Genomic DNA, 22,813 nt, shown 5'->3' with positions numbered 1-22,813 from the left:
AGGGTATAATTGTTTTATTTCACACCTTTTGTTGTATAACCCTTTTCAATAACACATTGCATTCTTGCTTATTATGTATATTGTGCTTATCTCTGGTATTTTTAACTATGCCTCAATCTCCCTCAAAAGACTTTGTGGAAGCCACACGCAGTGTTTATCAAGAGAATCTGGAGGAGGCGGGACTAGGACAAGGGCCCTTTATGTTCTCCTATCAGGAAGCAGCTAGCTTGATGGACACTTCTGCCTTTCACTCCCCAGTAAGTACATCTACAGGATTTAGCACTGAGTGCTTGACTTTGATTCTGGCAAAACTTCTGCGCAATCTTCAAAGCAACTCCTCACAATGCAGACTTTACTTTCTCCCAAAGTTGAGTATTTTTGAGAACTTTTCTGCTGCTCCAAGTGTTTTAAGCAAAAAGATTCAATTGTCAGAGTTTCTCTGTTACGTTCCCTCTGCATTTTGGATACAGTTAAAGTCAGAAGTTTACATACACTTAGGTTGAAGTCATTAAAAAAAAAATGTAACCTCTACACAGATTTCGTATTAGCAAACTATAGTTTTGGCAAGTCGTTTAGGACATCTACTTTGTGCATGACATGAGTAATTTTTCCAATAATTGTTTACAGACAGATTGTTTCACTTTTAATTGACTAGATCACAATTCCAGTGGGTCAGAAGATTCCATACACTAAGTTAACTGTGCCTTTAAGCAGCTTTGAAAATTTCAGAAAATGATGTCAAGCCTTTAGACAATTAGCCAATTATCTTCTGATAGGAGGTGTACTGAATTGAAGGTGTACCTGTGGATGTGTTTTAAGGCCTATGTAAAGGGAGTTCAATGGAAAGGATGAGGCGAGAACTGGCTTGACAATATATATAATATTTTAATGAAAAACTTAAACAAAAGACACAAACACACATGACAGTCAGCTGCCCGTAAACGATCTCTCTCTCTCTCGCACCACCATCCACAGTCGGCCTTTATCTCTCTCTGAGGCTTAATTAGCCTGATAAGGGTCCGGGTGTGCATCACGACCCGGCCCTGCCCTCCGCCCTGTCACAGCCTACCTTAAAACTCTCTTTGCTTGACATCATGGAAAAATCTAAATAAATCAGCCAAGACCTCAGAAAAACCCTGCTATAATTGTGGACCTCCACAAATCTGGTTCATTCTTGGGAGCAATTTCCAAACACCTGAAGGTAGCACGTTGATCTGTGCAAACAATAGCATGCATGTATAAACGCCATGGGACCACACAGCCATCAGGAAGGAGACGCATTCTGTCTCCTAGAGATGGAAGCAGTTTTGTGCGAAAAGTGCAAATCAATCCCAGAACAATATCAAAGGACCTTGTGAAGATGCTGGAGGAAACAGGTAAAGTATCTATATCCACAGTAAAACGAGTCCTATATCGACATAACCTAAAGGGTGCTCAGGAAGAAAGAATCCACTGCTCCAAAAGCTCCATAAAAAGCCAGACTACAGTTTGCACATGGGGACAAAGTGATTTCAAAAAAGTTACTTTTTTAAGAAATGTCCACTGGTCTTATGAAAATTAAACTGTTTGGCCATAATGACCATCGTTATGTTTGGAGGAAAAAGGGTGAGGCTTGCAAGCCAATGAACACCATCCCAACCATGAAGCAAGGGGGTGGCACCATCATGTTGTGGGGGTGCTTTGCTGGAGGGGGGACTGGAGCACTTTACAAAATGGCATCATGAGGAAGGAAAATAATTTGTATATACTGATGCAACATCTCAAGACATCAGCCAGAAAGTTAAAGCTTGGACGCAAATGGGTCTTCCAAATGGACAATGACCCCAAGCATACCTCCAAAGTTGTGGCAAAATGGCTTGAGGACAACAAAGTCAAGGTATTAAGAGTGGCCATCACAAAGCCCTGACCTCAATCTGATAGAATATTTGTGGGCAGAACTGAAAAAGCATGTGTGAGCAAGAAGACCTAAAACCTGTCTCAGTTACACCAGTTCTGTCTGGAGGAATGGACCAAATTTCGAGCAACTTATTGTGAGAAGCTTGTGGAAGGCTACCCAAAGTGTTTGACCCAAGTTAAACAAATAAAGGCAGTGCTGCCAAATACTAACTAAGTGTATGTAAACTTCTGGCCCACTGGGAATGTGAAATAAACTTCATAATAATTAAGCTGAAATAAATCATGCTCTCTATTATCATATAATGTAGTGATCATAACTGACCGAAGACAGGGAATGTTTTCTATGATTAAATGCCAGGAATTGTGAAAAACTGAGTTTAAATGTATTTGGCTAAGGTTTATGTAAACTTCTGACTTCAACTGTATGTCTCACATCGATGTATGAGCACTGGTTCTATAATCAAAAAATACACTTCTGGTATTAATAAAGTGCACTTACAGAAGTATACAGTAGTCACAGATGTTTGTTTTTTTGTTTGTTTTTTTGCAATGTCACTCTCTATTTCAGATGTATGAGTCAGAGTGCAGCTACAGCAGTGAGGAGCTGGAGGAGTTTCAATCGGAAGTCAAACAACTTCAGGTGCAAATGAAACAACTCAAGGTGAGCACGATACTAAAATAAACACTGTGTAACTGGATTGTATGCTTATTTTCGTGGATATATACATACAGCATATGAGTTGACTGTCTAGAACATTTAGCAAGACAGCAGAATTTCTATGTGAAAAGCCTCTATGACATTTATTGTAATACTCACAGGTGTTACTGAAAGACACAGAAGACAGTAAGAAGTCTCTGGAGGAGGAACTGCAGAAGACAGCTGAGGTAAACCCTTCTGATTCTCTGTGTAAATAGCTCAGTTTGTGGCATCTACGTATGAATGGGATAGTTCACCCAAAAAAATTAAACTCTGCCTTCATTTATTCACCCTTGTGTCGATTCAGACCCATATAACTTTCTTTCATGGAACAAAAAAGGAGATAATTTGCCAAATGTCTGAGCTGCTCTTTTCAATATGATGAAAGTGGATGGTGACTTATACTGACAAGCGCCACATAAATCCCCACAAAATCCCATTAAATTTTTCTATAGGGATTTCAGAAAATCCTTTATAAATAGGGTGACCAGATTTTTGCTTGTGGAAAACAGGACAGCCCCCTCCCAGCAAAAATGAAATTGACGTATCCTTACCTTGGCACAGATCAATGCGATGTAAAGGGTGCATCTGCATCTGTAACTGTTGTCACTTTGTACTTTTCATTTGGCAGCAATCGTAAAATGCAGAGCAGACCGGTCCAAAATTAAGACATATGAAAAGCATTGCCTTCATATCTGTTATACTGAGTTGAGATTTATCCGATGTCCATGTTGCGTTCATAAATGAGAACACACGCTCCACAGATACAACCTCCACAACTTTGGCTAACACAAAACAATCTCCACAACCTTGGCTAAGACTCCGAAGTTGATGGTCTTGCTCTCCAGCTCATGAAAAACATCCGTCCATCTCCGTCTTGTTCGTGTTCCACTCAGTGACGCGACAAGTGACAATGTATTTCACGCAAGCCCATTCATAAAAGACCTTGGTTTCGTCAGTCAAACTGAGAGCAGGGATTCAGGAGTAGAATTGTTCGAGGCTGCTCTGAATGTCTTTCCACTCTGGGATGTCTCTCAGTAGGGCCCACTCAAGTTTTTTTGTGTTCTCCATTGAGCGGCTCCAATATTGGAAGTAATCCACCGATGCTAAATAAAAGTTTCTCACTGCACAAAATAAATAATCTGCTCACATATCAACAGCTTCAACCAGGGCATCCAACTGCTTTTAAATGACAGAGGGTGTGAATGATTCCTGCAAGACTTTTCTCAGGTCATGAATGTGCAAAGCTATGGCCATGTACAACAGAGTGATAAGCAAAAACGTCCTTCACTTGCGTGCACCTTGTCAGATTCTGAGCTTTGCTACACATAAAAATCACTAACACTTGGCAGTGGCACACTTACATTTAGCAGCATCCACATGGCTGATAGAAAATCGAGCTCTACAAATCTCACACCTCACTTTACTAGGCTCTGTCTGTGACTCTGTGAAATTTTTCCAGCTGCAATTTCATCAGTATGCCCTTTCAAACTGACTCTTCAATCAATTCATTAACTGGACATCTATTTATAGCAGGGCTGGGGGGTTTAATTGCGGGGATCTGCATAAAGCTGCGGCTCATTTTAGCTTATCGCGGCCCATTCAGCATGTTTCACGGCCGACGCATTGGCTCGCTCGGCTCTTCCGATGGCTAGTCTGCCCCTGATCAGCCACAAAGTGCGTTGACCCACCGGAAATATGCCAGATTACCAGTCCAGCTCTGATTGATAGGGGATTGTGATTGGATAGTTTTATCCAATCATGTACATCAAATAACAAGGTGTGATTTTATTGGTTTTACAAGCCGTATCCTTGGCTACCTTTTATTAGAATACTCACGTGACTGAGAAAGCCGCATAGGTGATAGAGACATTTTAGGAGAGGGGAAATGCGGAACAAAACACAATTTTTTCAGAAGAAGTCGGGACACTAGAAAAAGTGCTTAAATACATGACTGTCCTGGGAAAAAACGGGAACTCTGGCCACCCTATTGATAAAGGAGTTCTAAGTCATGAACCAAAACAACTAGCTCTGAAGGACATCCCATCATTACAATCTTTGACTTGAAGCAAGAAAGTATTAGAAAATATAAAGAAAAAGATAAAGGTACACGACTGTGTGCTTAAAGGAAAAGTTCACCCAATAATGAAAATTCTTTCATCGTTTACTCACCCTCATGACTTTCTCATCTCTGTAGGTCCTCACAAATCAAGTGAATGGTCTTTTTTTTTTTACTATAAATTCTCCTCCCTGCCTAGTATGTCCATGAAGAATGCGAATTGCCAAAATCAAAAGAAAAGAAAAATGTGAAAGTGAAAGTCGAGATCATTTATATGAAAAAAGGACTTTGAGGAAAAAAGGACAAAACATTGATCTGTTTCTCACCCACATACAGTATATATCGCTTCTGAATATATGGATTTAACCACTGGAGTCATATGGATTACTTTTATGCTGCCTTTATGTGATTTTTTTACCTAAAAATTTCTGGCCACCATTCACTTGCATTGTATGGACCTACAGAGCTGAAATATTGTTCTAAAAATCTTTGTTTGTGTTCAGCAGAAGTAAGTAAGTCATACACATTTAGGATGACTTGAGGGTGAGTAAATGAGTAAATTTTCATTTTGGGGTGAACAATCCCTTTAACGTCTTTCGTGAGGGAATGAAATCATGAAGCATTGCGAATGACAGTTTAAAAATGCTAGAAAAATATAAAACTATATGTATGAAGTTATTAATAAGGATAGAAACAATGCATTTGAAGTTTGTTGAATTTAGTTTGCTAGTTTGAGAGTGTAGGGAGTACGACTCGGTTGTGTCATTCGTCATGGGAGTGGATGGTCGCTGAAGAGCTCATTTGGTGTGCTTTGTTGGCTGCGACTGATCTGATTGGTGGATCTTTCTCTGCTGAATCATGGGTATTGTAGTTCTTGACTAGAAATCTAGCTATTAAACACTATATTTGTATGTTTACCATATATTTGTCAGTCATGCAGGTCAGGACAAAATTAAAATTTTTACTTGTAATACCATGTATTAAGATGTATTTGCGATCATCAGTTTGTATGTACTTTGTTTCTGTGTGTCTGTATTAAATAGAAGGCCACAGCCACAGTGGAGGAGAATAAGTCTCTGAAGACTAAGCTGCAGGTAGCAGAGGCGGTTCAGAGACAGACTAACAGTGCAGAGCAGGACTATGAAGAGGTCATTCAGCTCCTGGAGGCCGAAATCAAAGATCTGAAGAACCAGCTAGCTGGAAAAAAACAAAGAGGCCTGGAGGCTACCAAAGTAAACATTATTTTAAAAACATACAGTACTGTGCAAAAGTTTTAGGCAAAGTTTTTTTACATTTTCATTTATTTATTTGTTTTTATTAGGGCTGTCAATCGATTACAATTTTTAAGCGAATGAATTACACGGTGTCCCGATTAATGTATCACAATTAATCGCATATACAAATATTTGCTGAGAAAGCCCCTCATATAACAATAATTCAATTTATAAAGATTATACATATTTATATCAATATCTAATTATAAATAGTTATCTTTAAATATATAAAAAAGGAAATATATATATATAAATATTCAGATAATTATAATGCATAACATTCTTGTGGCAGAAGAGTTCATCATTGATAAGATAATACAAAAAGCGGCTTTAGAATAGAATGTATTGTTTACTACCATATTATTGATCATAAGTCAATCATTGGCATACAGTTCACAGCAATCCATTTCACAAGTGAATTTGTCAATCGGTTTGAGATTTATTATGAGGGCTTGTTTAAGGACCCGTCAATGTACACCTCCGTCATATACGTAAAATGTTTAGGTAACTGTGTCAAGTTAAATATAGTTTAATACTCAGTCTTTAAACACATCTTGAGATCCCTTAGATCGCATTTGCGCTCCTTCGAGTGTTTTGAATGTAAGAACGTAACCCATGTTTGTGGATCGAGTAGTGACACTGCCTACTGAAGTGTTCTTCACTGTATAAACTGCACATTGCTCATACAGCTGAAATTTCACTTACTGCCCTCTGGAGTAAACAGGTTGTACTACAAGCTTGCATTTCTCAGGAATCTTTATTATTATGGTGCGATTAATTGCGTAAATTTTTTGAACACGTTATTTTTTGTCAAATTAATCGCACTGAATTAACGTGTTAAATCGACAGCCCTAATTTTTATCCCTTTATCTCCCAATTTGGTATGCCCAATTCCCAATACTTACTAGGTTGTCGTGGTGGCACGGTTAATTACCTCAGTCCAGGTGGCGGAAGACAAGTCTCAGTTGCCTCCACTTCTGAGACCGTCAATCCACGCATCTTATCACGTGGCTCACTGTGCTTGACACCGCAGAGACTCACAACATGTGGAGGCTCATGCTACTCTCCACGATCCACACACAACTTACCACGCACCCAAATGAGAGCGAGAACCTCTTAATCGCAACCACGAGGACGTTACCCCATGTGACTCTACCCTCCCTAGCAACCAATCCAAATTGGTTGCTTAAGAGATCTGGCTGGAGTCAATCAGCACACCCTGGATTCAAACTCATGACTTCATACTTGCTGAGCTACCCAGGCTCCAAGCAAAGTTTTTAAGTTTAAGCAAATATTTTTTATATGGAGGATGCTTTCAAAAAATAAAGCCATGAATCATTTTAGTTATCAATTAACGTCATACTGTTATGAATCAGACAAGGAGTGAGGATCTAAATGCAGTTCTTTTTAATGAAGGAACAAACGGTGAACAGGACAACTAAAAATAAAACAACACAGGGAACAAACAAACATCCACGAGGGGAAAACAAAATATAAACATGAAAAACATCCACGGAGCGCACAGGCAGGAGAAACATCGAGGACAACCATAACAATCGAGGACAACCATAACAATCAACGACTGACAAGGAATGAACAAACAAAAGGGCTTAAATACACAAGGGTGATGATTAAATTAAACTCAGGTGAGAACAATGACACTGGCAGTGATGAGGGCAGGGGATTATGGGAAGTGTAGTTTGGGACAGGTGACAGGGGAGAAACACTGAGCAGACAACGGGGAATCGTGACACATACAAAGTGCAGTAAACATATAAAAAACTTCAATATTTGGTTTGACCACCACATGCCTTTAAAACAGCATCAATACTCCTAGATACACTTGCACACAGTTTTTCTTGGTTGTTGGCAGATAGGATTTTTCAAGCTTCTTGGAGAATTCACCACAGTCTTAATTGTTTCTGTCTCTTCATATATCCCAGAGTGACTCAATGTTCTGTGGTGATGCTCTGAGGGCCATGCCATCTGTTGCAGGGATCCCTGGTCAACTATTCTATTTTATGTGCAAAATGAATGTTTGGAAATCTAAAATTGATATTTCCTATTGAAAGAAGATTAAAAATTACTTGTGAAACTTTGACTTTTGAAGACTTTTGCATTTGTATGTTTGTCTGCCAAAAATTATTTTACAAGATGATGTAATGACTGCGAACAGCTTTGTAGATTGAAAAAGAGTACAGCCAGGTGATTGTTATCCAGGACGGCAGAGTCTTGTTTCAAGATTGACTAGTTTAAAAGGGCATTTTCTTCACAGGAAGATGTGATGGACCTGAACAGGAGACTCACCATCATTGACAGCCAGTTGAGAAAGTCTGAACTGACAAGGAAACATCTGGAAATATCCAATAAGAAGCTCCTTGGCTTTGCTCAGGTATACACACAATCCACATTTAAACTTACTAAATGTAACTCAAAAGCATGAGTATTCTGCAAAAAGTGACAACCTGCAATTGTTACCTTAAAGAGCTATTTCTAGCCAATCTAACACTTAAAATTATATTTGTTGGTGTTACGTAATGTTATCAGGTCGATTCAGTGATGTTAAATAATATTTAACATATTTTTACGTGTAAATTTCTTCAAGACATACAGTGGCCTGTAAGTGACATGCAAGTCACACTTAAAAATATCAGAACATCATTGCATTATATGACAAAATATCAAACTTGTGTCAAGATGATTTTTGTGAATGTTTGAAGTTCACACAGGTGTTCTAGCAAACCACAGTTGTAGTTCACCACATTAAAGGTGCTATATGTAAGATTAACAACAAGCATTTGAAATGAGTACTGCAGTCCAAATTCTAAATATTGGAGAGTTGTCTGCCCCGCCCCAGACTCAAATCTCATGTGGGATGCCAGAATGTTGACACGCAAATTAGCCCACTCAGCATCCGTTTTAAAGGATTTCTGGGCTTTAAGGCATCTCCAATATTTATCCTTGTTTTACTAAGCCTCTGGTCATGGTGGTTTTTAGATGGATGGCGAGGATTTTTAGGTCAGGTGGAATCTGTTATCTCTGATCCAGTTCGTTTTTTGGCTTCCATGGCTGCGGCACGCAGTGTTGTTTGCCTGCAAACTGGTTCAAATATGGCAACCTGGCAGTGTCGAAATACTATTGGTGAGTGGGCAGTGGGTGGGATCACACAGGCCAAAGCATAAAGAAAAATTCCGGCCCGGAATGGAAACTTTAAAGTAGAATACACTGGCTGTAGCATTGTTATCGGAGAAGCCAGTATTTAAACTTGCCGTATTATCTAATGACATATTATGGTCATTTTATGATTTAGTATAGTAAAAATATGACATATAGCACCTTTAACTGTGGATATGTTAAACAACTAGAAAGTGTCCAAATACATATATTTTTCATTTTGAACAATATATCTATTGTTTTATCATTTAAAACTGAACACTTTGGCATTGATTTATATTTAATGCAATCATACATTTTTAAGTGTGGCTTAAGTGTCCAAATGCAGTGGCAAAAAAAAGTTTGCAATGACCAATTTTAAGTTTCAACAGAATGTCCACAAAGTTCTCACCAACACCGGATTATTTGGAACAGAAAGTGGGTGAGTTTCTCAACATAAACAAAATTTGTTGACAGTGCTTCTCAATTGCTGTGCTCTTCTATGGCATCATAACTCATATGACATCACCTCTTCATCCTACAGGAATATGCAAGCATCTCCATTGACCGACAACCCTGACACCCCCTCTCCTATTCCTGACCCTGCCTGCCAGCTCGCAGTTAAGGCCAAAGAGCTTGTGGATGGTGTCAGTTCACTTTGCACGAAGGATCACAGTAAGTGGGAAAGACATACATACAGCACTGTGCAAAACGTTTAGCCAGTTGTGGAAAATGTTGTATAGTAATGATGCTTTCAAAATGAATAATGAATAATCATACCATCTGTTGCAAGAACTTCAAGCGGTATACTTTTGTTCTATTCTATTTCCACAATAAATATTTTGAAATCTAAAATGTATATCTCCTATTGACACACTAAAGCAAAAGATATAAAATAACCATCTTAAGAAATATGCCTTTAAGACTATTCTGCGTAAGACCTATGTACAGTACTGTACACTAGATCATTGACAACCAAAGTGTTCTTTTTGTCTTAATTTTGAACAGTACTCTATCATTTCAAACTTAAAAGTTTTTCTTAAAATGTTGCACTTTCTTTAACAAAAATGGCACAATATTTTTTTATATGATGCAATGACATTAAGATATTTGTACCATAAGTGTCCAAATATTTTTTGTACTGTTGTATCCTAATACATTTGGGTGCCACTGTAAACTGCTTTCAACCCCTAACCTAAATGGCTGTTCAGTCAGTTGTATCGTCTGCCGGTGTTGCATGGTGTTGCAATATATCTGATTGTGCAAAAATCTGATTGACGGTGAAGTAGTTTACATAATTGGTTCAATTCATCACTTACACATAGCTAAGTAAAATGTTTGCCTATGAATCGATATGCTCTTGTGTTATCACAACATTATTCTAATTCAGTACCTTTTGGTTGTGTTTTGTAGCATTACCGCAGTATGTAGAGGGATGCATTGTGGGGGCCGGAGAGGACTCTGATTCAGAGTGAGTAACTGCCGATGTGGGTTTGTTGTGTTGTGAAACTGTCAGCATTTTTCCCTTCATTGCTGCTGTCAGCTGGGTTTAGCTTTGGCCAAATGTTCATTTCACTGTCACAAAACACCTCACTATAACTGCTAGCTTTGCAGAGTCTCTCAGTTATTCAGTTTGACAAGGAGTTTTGAAAAAAAACACAGCAGGTGTCACATGGCTCATTATTAAAAACATTAACAAGCAGGATCAGATTCATTGTCACATGAGCATCATATTCATATCAGAATATGACATTAAACATCTTTACTATGGATCAAGGTGTCCACAGATCCTTAGAAAATATTAAAATGACTTAAATTCACTTTCATATTCACCTTTCAAGTGAGTAATATACTGTTCTGCATTTAAATCAAGTCGGAACTGTAGCCAGGTGAGAGGGGGTTTAGGCACCTCACTTCCCGAAGGAACTTATGATTAAATCATGTTTGCCTATAGAGGTGCCGGCTTCAGGTGCCTGATATGCAGATATAGTCACCACATAAACTTTGAGCATTGATGGAGTGAGCAATTGGTGCTTCCAATTGCTTTTTAAGAAATATGAGAATTTCAGGTATGGGGTAGTTCACTGGGTCTTTGCCATGTGAAATGCACCAATTAGTGAACACATTCCATTTCAGTGCGTAAAGGTGTCTCATAGACAGCGCTCTAGCCTCTAAATGGTGTTCATATCTGACGGAGTCAGTTTTGTAACGTCTAGCATGCTCCGTTCAATAACAACACATGCAGGTTCCACAGCTTGGGCTGGGGATGCCAGATTGTGCCCTGCCCTTTAGAGAGGAGATCCCTCCACAGCGGTATTCCCATGGAGGGCCATCCAGAATCTCTGTCATTTCTGAAAACCAGGACTGATTGGGCCACTTCGGCACAACCAATAGAATTGTTTCCTTGTCCTCTCAGAATTTGTATTTGACAGAGTGAAGGAAGGCACATGGGGGGAAATGCATATTTGCATTTCACTGGCCATTTCTGGGACATATGTCCCTGCAGGGGGAGGAGATAGTGCTCGCTCCACAAAAAGAAGTGACGCGTTGGTCTCACCATTGGCAGGGAATGAATTCCGCCTTGGCGGTTTATGTATGCCACAACTGTCATGTTGTCCAAGCGAATCAAAATATAATTTGCTGTTTCAGACTGAAGAGCTTTTGAGGCTAGGAAAACAGCTGACGACTCCAGGCAGTTTATGTGGCACAAACTCCTCGCACCTGCCCAGCTGATGAAGGCCGGGCGCCCATCGCACAATGCACCCCAACCTGCGTTAGATGCCTCTGTGGTCACCACTTTCCACCTGAAAACTGTCCCAGCATGACACTTTGCTGGTAGAAAGCAGGAGCTGTCCACAATGATATAGCGATGCGCATGCACCCTTGGTGCCAGGCATGTCGTGGCACACGGTGCTTGAACCAGCACTGAAAATGTCTCGTGTAAAAGACATAATGGAATGATGGCAGATGTCACCACCGTAAGCCCCAATGCTTTTTGAAAAAGCTTCAGTGGAAGCGTTCTGCCCAGTTTGAACTGAGACAGACACTAGAGAATGACCTGAACGCACTCGCTTTTGGGAAGCGCACGCTTGTTCAGCATTAAGTCTCTGTGCTGGCATAACAGAAACTTTTATTGGGCCAGGAATAGCCAATCATTGAGGCAGTTAAAAATGCATATGCCGCTCAGTTTCAGAGGGGCAAGTTGAGCATCGATGCACTTTGTGAAAGTGCAAGTAGCCAGGGACAAGTCCAACGTGAATCTCATAAACATCCTGTGAAGGGATACAATTTGTACATGAAAGTACACATCTTTAAGATCTAACGACGCAAACCAATGACGTGGGTGGGCATGTGATTAGATCTTTTTTGAGTAATAATTTTGAGATGGCGCTTCCTAAATGCACAATTCAAATTATCTAAAATTGCCTTTCTTTGCCGTAAGAGCTTTCCACACATTCGCGTAACAGGACAAGAGGGCAATCTGGTTCATTCACTATATGATATAACGTGCCGCTCACCATTGGGAAGCGGTTTGGCATAATGTGTGTATTTTCTGTTCATAACACTGGCATGTCTTCAGACGGAACAGTGGAAGACAGGACGCCATTGAAATGGGGTGGCTGACATGCAAATTGGATCGTATAACCACATTTGATAATTTTGTGCACCCAGTCAGAAATGCTCGTAAGGGCACGCCACGCATATGCGTAACATGACAGAGTGCGATTTGGTTAGTTCATTAGATGATATAATATGTGGCTCACGGGAAGCAGTAGTTCATAATGTGTGCATTTTCTGTTCATAACACCAGCGTGTCTTCGGACAGAACCGTAGAAGACAGAACACCGTTGAAACAGTTCAGCCAATGTGCAAATTGGATCATATAACCATGTTCGTTTGTTTTTAGAACCTAGTTGAAAATGCTCATAATGGCTTGCCACACATCCACGTAACGGGACTGAGGGCAATTTGGTTTGTTCATTGTATGATATTATGCTGCTTACAATTGGGAAGCAGTTGTGCATAACGTGTGGTGTTTGAAGTGGAAAAGTGCTCTTTTGAAGCGTCTCGAGCATGTTCAATGATCGTTCTACTCTTTTTTTTATTTTGCATTCTTTATTTGAATGTGAGACACAGAAGCAACATTTTCAACAACAATATTCCTTTCCTGTCAAACAGCTGTGGGGAAGAGGGGAACAGCATTGTGTGTCTCCAATCGAGCCTTCTTCAGGACAAGTCTGATAGGCTGCCTTCACTTGGGCCACGGCTAACATGGCTTTACCAGTGGCTCAGCGCTGACTATTAGTGGTGCTAAGGCAGCAGGTGTGGGGTTTTTAGCAGGGTGCTGGCCAGAGACAGAGCGGGAGTGAGCTGGTTGTGATGAAGTACGGCTCTATTTTGGCATATAATGTCTCATAGTCTGCGAGTGTTGCTGAGTTGTGATGTACCACTCAGCAAACCTATCCACAGAGCTGCCGAAAAGGCTGGCCAGAGACACCGGAGCATCAAAGAGAGCAGCTTTTTCTGCGTCACGCCTCATTTCCATGAGGGTCAGCCAGATATGATGATTCAAAACCACCAGGTTGCCCATTGACTTGCCAAAGGCCTGTGCAGTGAAAAAGTCCTTCGCTTTGCGGAGCTCTTTGAAAGTCTCTGGATCGTAGCCTTGCTCGTCCATTTGCTTGAGGAGTTTAGCTTGGAAAACATGGAGTACCGCCATCGCGTGGAGTGCTGAACCAGCTTGGCCCACCGCTGACTATGCTTTTCCAGCCAGTGCGGACATTAGTCGACACGGCTTGGAAGGATGAACGAGGCGTGATTTCCACGCCCTACTACTCGCTGGGCAGAGATGTGCCACTACTGCCTCTTCCATAGGGGGTAGTTGGGTATAAACTTTGTCTTCTCTGTGGTCCACTTAGTGAGGCGAGAGGAATTGCTGAAGGAGCTTGCTGAATAGGGCGCGCACCAGGATTTTGTCAATTCGTTATGAACTTTCGGGAAGAATGGGGCAGATCTGCAGAATGCATCTCTTGACGACATCCGGACTGCAAAAAACCATTCATCAATGTGAGATTTTTCAGGTTCCTCTGGCGAGCTCTTCAACCACCCTTGAAATGACGCAAAGCATCTCTTTGTGAGTAGCGTGTGCACACTCCTCGCCCTCGCTGGGGGAAGGGGCAGCAACATCCTCCATTGACCACTCGCAGATGCAGTGAGAGACATAACATCATCATCCCCAGCATCAGAACCAATGAACGTAAAGAGGCCAAGCGCTCCTGAAGAGGGCAGAAGCTTGTCATGCACATACTGTATCGGGATAGATGCATTACATGGAGATTTTCTTTTTATAATTTTTTTTATCCCCTTTTTCTCCCATTTTGGGATTCCCACTACTTAGTTGGTCCTCATGGTGGTGCGGTTACTCATCTCAATCTGGATGGTGGAGGACAAGACTCAGTTGCCTTCGATTCTGAGACAGTCAATTCACGCATCTTATCACGTGGCTCCCTGTGCATGACACCGCGGAGACTCACAGCACGGGAGGCTCATGCTACTCTCTGCGATCCACGCACAACTTACCACGTGGCCCATTGAGAGCGAGAACCCCTAATTCACGACCACCAGGAGGTTGCCCCGTGTGACTCTACCCTCCCTAGCAAACGGGCAAATGACGTGTGGCAGCAGTGCAGTGAATAAAATCATTCAGATATGGGTCAGGAGCTTCAGTTAATGTTCACATCAAGCATCAGAATGGGAATCTCAATGATTTGGCCATGAAAAATGGAATCTCAGTGATTTGGCCATGGCATGATTGTTGGTGCCAGATGTGCTGGTTTGAGTATAAACACACTATGATTTGTCAGACAATGTGTGGTATAGAGAGGACATATTTAGTTTGATAGATTATTCTGCTGACAGATGATTCCTAATTAATCCACGCTACACGGTTTCATTTTGCCTGTGGCCAGGGAGCACAGAGGTGTCAAAACCTTTATCTCCGGTGTAATTGGGTTGTTTCAATTTGTGGGAGAGGTAATTGCATCTTTAACTACGTTTACAATAGTGAAAACACCCTCACGATTCAAGCGATGCCTTTTTTTTAAAAGGCCAATGTCAACATTGTAATATTTATTATATTATATTATGAAAATACATCGACCTTTTTAAATGGTCAATATCAATTTAATATTGTAATATATTGAAGGCAGCTGCCATGCTTTGTATATTTTGTTAAAAGTTCTTTAATTTCATTCTAACGGGTTACCAACTGGAAAGGAGAAAACGGAATGCTGGAACCAGAATGAAAAAAAAATACAGTTTCTGCTCAGAATTTACTGAAATTAAAGACATTTTGTTTTAGTCCCTGATTTAAACATCAGTGTAAATCCACTGTTTCGTGGTATATTTGCAGATTCTGTACTGCTATTGCAATGTAAAGTCGACTACAGACAAACAAAAAAATATTCTGATTAACATGCTAACCGCAGTTGAACACCGCAGAAGTCGTAGATCTCAAGAGTGGGAGGATCTCTAAAATCTTCTTATTTTAAATCGCATTCACAAAAATAAGGATTGATATAGGATGCCTGATTAATTTGTTAATCTGTTCTTTCAGATATATAAAATCAGTCAGCATCCATATCACCCTGCAGCTCTTTCCTGGTTGCCCACTAAAGTTAAGCAGGATTGAACCTTGTCAGAACCTGGATGGGAGACCTCCTGGGGAAAAGGTTGCTGCTGTAAGAGGTGGTAGTGTGACCAGAAGGGGGTGCTCACCTTGATTTGTGTGGGTCTTAATGCTAAATATAGTGATGAGGACATTATACTGTAAAAATTCTGTACTGTAAAAAGACACAGTCCTTTGGATGAGATGTTAAACTGAGGTCCTGACTCCTGACTCTGTGGTCATTAAAAATCCCAGGTACACTACTTGTAAAGAGTAGAGATGTAACCCTGGTGTCCTGGCCAAATTCCCCCATTGGGCTTTATCTATTATGGCCTCCTAATTGTCCCTGAATTGGTGACATCACTCTACCTTCCTCTCCATCAATAGGTGTTGAGTGTACTGGTGCACTATGGCTTCAAAATTATGGTTACTTTAAAAAAAATCACCCCTTTAAGTCCTCTCAAAATATTAATATCATCTAAAAATCTATTTTACCTATATCGCCCAGCTCTAATCACTACAATTCAATTGAGCATATTGATGTGGAGGATTTAAAGGCAGAAATGTGTTGCTTAACATTTTATAAAAGCACTTACATTAATTCTGATTAAACACATGTATTATTAGGGGTGTAAAATTCTTTAAATCATAATTATTATGGTCGTTTTAGGGTTTACGGCAGTGGTTCTCAAACTTTTTTCAACAAACGCCCCCCTGACCTCTTCATGATCCTGTTAACGCCCCCCCCAAAAAACAAAAACACTTTAGAAATACTATTACAGCCAAACAATTGCAACGCTGATACCTGAAGCCTGAGTTTTTGGTAAAAAAAAAAAAAAACTGAAACAGAAGTTTCTTATTGTATTTAAACTACATGTAAAAGCCTCAAGTTGAGTAATATTGTGTTTGGAAAAAAATGCAAAAAACACATGGATTGTTTGAAAGGTATTGCAAATGTATTTAGAAATTCAAACAAATTCAGGCTCACACACAAAATTTTTTAAGATGAACCAATCACGTGAACAATAACGTAACTAACCTAAATGGCCAATGAAAAAGCAGCGGTCGTTCACGCACTCAATTAGGCAGTATATACTTGGCTTCAAATTTGAATAGCCTACAAACGGTCATTTGATTTCAAATGATGAACAAAGACGACAACAGCTCGGCCACCTGAACTGAACCGAAGAAAAAAATGACGTCAAAAACAGCCACTTTTTTTTAATTAATTATGGTCATTAGTGTGAGCCCTGAGCACTAATTATGCTCTAATTATGTATTCGCGTTATGTACAGAAAAAGCCGGTGAAAGCGCTCTATTTTGCGCTGAAAATTCTCCGCCTCTTAAAAGCATGTGTAACTTAGGAAGCGGCTCTCCTGGCATATCCTCCTGGTGAAGTGGCAGCAGTAATCCGAGCAAGACGAAGACATAGGCTAAGGAGAAGAGCTGAAAAGATTTTTGCGCAGGCCGCCTGTTGAGTACCTCTGAGTAACGCCCCCATTTGTGCCTGAGCGCCCCCCTCTCTGCTGCCTCGTTCACACCGCCCCCCCAACACTGTCCAAACGCCCCCTAGGGGGCGGTACCGCCCCTGTTGAGAAACGCTGGTTTACGGCATTACATTTTCTGTAACGCTGCTTTGAAATGTGTGTTGTGAATGTCATGTTAGCATGTTGTAAAGGGATTAAAGGGAAGGGAGGAGGCGAGAACCGGCTTGACAATGTAAATAATAGTTTAATATAAAACTCAACCAAAAAGACAAACACAGGTGTCGGACAGCTGTCCGTAAATCTCTCTCTCTGTCACACTGTCGTCTTCAGTCGCCCTTTATCCCTCTCGAGGGCTGATTTGGGGCTGGGTGTGTGGAATCATGACCCGGCACCACCCTCCACCCTGCCACATTCCTCCCTCGTTCTCTCAGGCCAGGGTGCTCCCGGCATGACATACCCCCCATTCCCTGGGGAGGGGCGTGCCTTCCGCCCTGTCTGCCGGAAAAAAATGTGGCGCCTACATGCCATAACGGTGATCGTGCCAAATTAACAAAACATGTCAAAAAAAAGAGAGGAAAAGGCCAACATGGAGCGGCAGTTCTCCGATGCGCCGTAGCTTGGTCCTCGGCCACTCCTCCACCCTCTAATGGACGACAGCCATGCCTCCACTGGAGGATCGGAGGCAGTCCTCTGGCCCCTGGCGGACGGAATGCCCCGCCGCGTTCTGGTGGATGGAAGGGGTCTCCTCCGCCCCTGGCAGCAGCCCCGACTGCTCCAGGCGGTCGGTTAGGAGTACCTCCTCCCCTCGCGGTTGGCGGCCGTACCTCCGCTCTACGGCTACTCCGTTGGGGTGGATGGTAGTGGCAAGAACTATATTATGGCACATCCCTCCTCCTTCCCGGGTTTCGGCACCAGTGTAAAGGAATTAATGAAAAGCGAGAACCGGCTTGACAATATAAATAATACTTTAATATAAAACTGTCCATAAATCTCTCTCTTTGTCACACTTTGGTCTGCCTTTATCCCTCCTGAGGGCTAATTAGTCTGATTATGGGCCTGCCACTCTGCTACCACATGTATGCATATGTTTAACATTTACGGATTGGCCCCCTTTACTTCCATTTATAAGTGCCCCACTTTTCTTTTTTTTATGAAGGACAAGTCAAAATAAATTTTTTGGTAATCAAAATTAAGCCACAAATGCTGTCGACTGAGCTTAACTTTTATTGAACCTGAAATATTCCTTTAACATGCAAAATCCCTGTAGACCCTGTAACACTCTACGTAATAAACCTGTATGTTTTTTGTTTTTTTTTAGCCTCATTCACTGGCCACAGCCTCCCCTCATCTGAGATCCTGCTGTAGAGAGGAGATATCAGTAGAGGATCTGGGATGGACAGAAACTGGGCTAATTCTCAGAAGATCAAGTTTGTTGGACTGAAACAATACTGTGGAAATAAGAGACTACGTTTTCCGTGTGGGTTTTATGTCTTTCAGATCATTGTTTATCAACCCAAGTGATATCAGAGGACTGAGAAGACAGCTCTACAGATTAAAAAAAAAGGTGTTTTTATTTAAAAAGAAGAAAAAAGCAGTCCAATACATATTTAACTTGTAGCATTACTGTTTGAAAATGTAGATGCCAAGAGGGGATTAAAAAGTGAAACAAGAAAACACCACCATACGCAGTAAAGGTGACTAATATTCAATGGTAATTTTAATCTAAATGCGTCATCAGTTCATCAACGATGTCAGCATGTGCCATGTGCAACATTTAACTCAGTAGATTAAGTGGTTACCATGCACAATTTTAGAGAAGTTTCAATATTGAAAAGAGAAAGAGAGCTTTCTATACGATGACGTTACATCATATATCTCACCATTAAACAAATGTAATGTAAACACATGTGACTGACCTCTCTATTAGAGTTAGGTAATAATATGCAGTAAATGTATTACATTTTACTTAGGGAATTTGGGGCACAGTCCCCACTTTTCATCATTTGATATGATACTAATTTGTATTTGTTCTGAGGAGTGCTATGATGTTTTGAAGATTTTATATTTTGAGTCCAAATCTTTTATTATTGAGAGACAAGTGGACATGCTTGCTTCTAAGTATGTGCGCAGTTACTGTTATAAACCTTGTAAATCTTGCAGACAAACCTTTTGATTTCCTCTTCATGTCCTTGCTGATTATGTCATTCTGTACTCCGACCCATTTGCAGAACAGGTTAGTCCAATGTCAGCCAGCATCATTTCCATTACTATTAGGTATACTCTGTTAAGTGCTTAGGGAAAAAATCCTTCGTAGCTTGTTACTTTGATGGAGGGCATCAGAAGTGTATCTTAGTTATGGCGTTCTTGTAACTATACTAATTGTACTGGAAGGATTTTGGTTGTCATGGCACCATTGTGTAATGTAGGTCATATTGCAGCATTCCACCCCAAATGCTTTCATTCAGCTAAACAATACTCAGATAACTGTTCTCATAACCACACTGTAGTTGACTTGTTTTGTCTTGGAATATATTGTAGCACCATTTCTATCGGTGTGTAATACTGTGGTGAATTTTTTTTTCCTGAGGATAAAGGTGGAACTGTATTAATTGTAAGGTTATGCAGGTTTGTTTATATAAATAACAGCACATGCTTTAAAAATGCTGCCAATGTAGTCCTGTGATTTAACTAGATTGCATCATATGTGTGGCCTAAATATCTTTTAATGTTTTTATTAAAGCCAGAACAGCTGTGTGTTTTTAGTATGGGGTTTATTTCCTGTTGATGTCATCTAATGCTCTTTTTGGTCAAAGAATATACACCAGTGGCTAAAGTTTGGAATAATTTACAGATTTTGCTCTTATGGAAAGTAATTGGTACTTTAACCAAAGTGGCATTCAACTGATCACAATGTATAGTCAGGACATTAATAATGTCAAAAAATGTGCAGAACTACTTAAAGAACTTCATTAAACTACTTCAGATTTCTCATCAAAACATCCTCCATGTGCAGCAATGACAGCTTTACAGATTCTTGGCATTCAAGCTGTCAGTTTGTCCAGATAATCAGGTGACATTTCACCCCACACTTCCTGTAGCACTTGCCATAGATGTGGCTGTCTTGTCAGGCACTTCTCACACACCTTACAGTCTAGCTGATCCCACAAATGCTCAATGGGGTTAAGATCCATAACACTGTTTTCCAATTATCTGTTGTCCAATGTCCATGTTTCTTTGCCCAATCTAACCTTTTCTTTTGGTTTTCTGTTTCAAAAGTGGCTTTTTCTTTGCAATTCTTCCCAAAAGGCCTGCACCCCCGACTCTTTACTATTGTACATGAAACTGGTGTTGAGCGGGTAGAATTCAATGAAGCTGTCAGGAGAGGACATGTGAAGCATCTATTTCTCAAACTAGAGATTCTGATGTACTTATCCTCTTGTTTAGTTGTACATCTGGCCTTCCACATCTCTTTCTGTTCTTGTTAGAGCCAGTTCTCCTTTGTCTTTGAAGACTGTAGTGTACACCTTTGTATGAAATATTCAGTTATTTTGGCATTTTCATGCATTGTATAGCCATCATTCCTCAAAACAATGATTGACTGATGAGTTTCTAGAGAAAGCGTTTTTTAATTGCCCAAAATGGCAATTAATTTTTGACCAAATATTGACCTTAAGACATGGCAGTCTGTTACATACTGTGGCAACTCAAAAACAAACACAAAGACAATGTTAAGCTTCATTTAATGAACAAAATAGCTTTCAGCTGTGTTTGATATAATGGCAAGCGAATTTCTAGTACCAAATTAGCAATTTAGCATGATTACTCAAGGATAATGTGTTCTAGTGATGGCTGCTGGAAATGGGGCCTGTCTAGATTTGATAAAAAAAATCAAAGTGATGGTGCTGTTTTTTACATCAGGAATGTCATGATTACACTTCGTGATCAGTTAAATGACACTGGTGAATTTAAGTACCAATTTCTTTCTGAAACAGCAAAAACAGTACCTTCCAAACTTGGCCCTCAAATATCTACTGTAAGTCAATGGTTATATGCTGTGAAATTAAATGTAGTTGTTTTGTGGGAGGTGAATTCAACTGACAGAATTAAATGGCACTTAGACTAGAGGGTTTGTCCAAAAGCTACAAATCCACTCTGATAAACTGACACCAAAAATGCTGATGCATACAGTCAGGTCCATAAATATTGGGACATCGACACAATTCTAATCTTTTTGGCTCTATACACCACCACAATGGATTTGAAATGAAACGAACAAGATGTGCTTTAACTGCAGACTTTCAGCTTTAATTTGAAGGTATTTACATCCAAATCAGGTGAACGTGTAGGAATTACAACAGTTTGTATATGTGCCTCCCACTTTTTAAAAAACCAAAAGTAATGGGACAGATTAACAATCATAAATCAAACTTTCACTTTTTAATACTTGGTTGCAAATCCTTTGCAGTCAATTACAGCCTGAAGTCTGGAACACATAGACATCACCAGACGCTGGGTTTCATCCCTGGTGATGCTCTGCCAGGCCTCTACTGTAACTGTCTTCAGTTCCTGCTTGTTCTTGGTGCATTTTCCCTTCAGTTTGGTTGCTTTCGCAGTGTGCTTCGGGTCATTGTCCATCTGTACTGTGAAGCTCGTCCAATGAGTTCTGAAGCATTTGGCTGAATATGAGCAGATAATATTGCCCGAAACACTTCAGAATTCATCCTGCTGCTTTTGTCAGCAGTCACATCATCAATAAATACAAGAGAACCAGTTCCATTGGCAGTCATACATGCCCACGCCATGACACTACCACCACCATACTTCACTGATGAGGTGGTACGCTTTGGCTCATGAGCAGTTCCTTTCCTTCTCCATACTCTTCTCTTCCCATCACTCTGGTACAAGTTGATCTTTGTCTCATCTGTCCATAGGATGTTGTTCCAGAACTGTGAAGGCTTTTTTTAGATGTTGTTTGGCAAATTCTAATCTGGCCTTCCTGTTTTTGAGGCTCACCAATGGTTTACATCTTGTGGTGAACCCTCTGTATTCACTCTGGTGAAGTCTTCTCTTGATTGTTGACTTTGACACACATACACCTACCTCCTGGAGAGTGTTCTTGATCTGGCCAACTGTTGTGAAGGGTGTTTTCTTCACCAGGGAAAGAATTCTTCGGTCATCCACCACAGTTGTTTTCCGTGGTCTTCCGGGTCTTTTGGTGTTGCTGAGCTCACCGGTGCGTTCTTTCTTTTTAAGAATGTTCCAAACAGTTGATTTGGCCACACCTAATGTTTTTGCTATCTCTCTGATGGGTTTGTTTTTATTTTTCAGCCTAATGATGGCTTGCTTCACTGACAGTGACAGCTCTTTGGATCTCATATTGAGAGTTGACAGCAACAGACTCCAAATGCAAATAGCACACTTGAAATGAACTCTGGACCTTTTATCTGCTCCTTGTAAATGGGATAATGAGAGAATAACACACACCTGGCCATGGAACAGCTGAGCAGCCAATTGTCCCATTACTTTTGGTCCCTTAAAAAGTGGGAGGCACATATACAAACTGTTGTAGTTCCTACGCCG

General features: G+C 40.5%; 1 protein-coding gene across 4 annotated transcripts in view; it reads left to right on the top strand.

The window, feature by feature from the left end:
* Window positions 1-20,808, top strand: part of si:dkeyp-72e1.9 (syntaxin-binding protein 4) — an 82,003-nt gene extending 61,195 nt beyond the window's left edge. For 2 of the 4 annotated variants that reach the window (XM_052139674.1, XM_052139676.1), the window contains exons 14-22: window positions 130-257; window positions 2,465-2,557; window positions 2,716-2,781; window positions 5,696-5,884; window positions 8,202-8,318; window positions 9,472-9,521; window positions 9,624-9,754; window positions 10,493-10,550; window positions 18,552-20,808. In XM_052139674.1, the coding sequence (XP_051995634.1) occupies window positions 130-257; window positions 2,465-2,557; window positions 2,716-2,781; window positions 5,696-5,884; window positions 8,202-8,318; window positions 9,472-9,521; window positions 9,624-9,754; window positions 10,493-10,550; window positions 18,552-18,585 (866 nt within the window). In that variant the 3' untranslated portion in view covers window positions 18,586-20,808. Of the gene's footprint in view, window positions 1-129; window positions 258-2,464; window positions 2,558-2,715; window positions 2,782-5,695; window positions 5,885-8,201; window positions 8,319-9,462; window positions 9,522-9,623; window positions 9,755-10,492; window positions 10,551-18,551 lie in introns of all 4 variants that reach the window. The other 2 variants (XM_052139675.1, XM_052139677.1) reach the window with 1 other exon arrangement.
* Window positions 20,809-22,813: the final 2,005 nt, after the last annotated feature.

Source organism: Xyrauchen texanus, chromosome 12, assembly GCF_025860055.1.
Source record: "Xyrauchen texanus isolate HMW12.3.18 chromosome 12, RBS_HiC_50CHRs, whole genome shotgun sequence".
Lineage (NCBI taxonomy): Eukaryota > Metazoa > Chordata > Actinopteri > Cypriniformes > Catostomidae > Xyrauchen > Xyrauchen texanus.
Note: the sequence above shows the minus strand (reverse complement) of the source record. Positions and strands in the feature narration are given on the sequence as shown.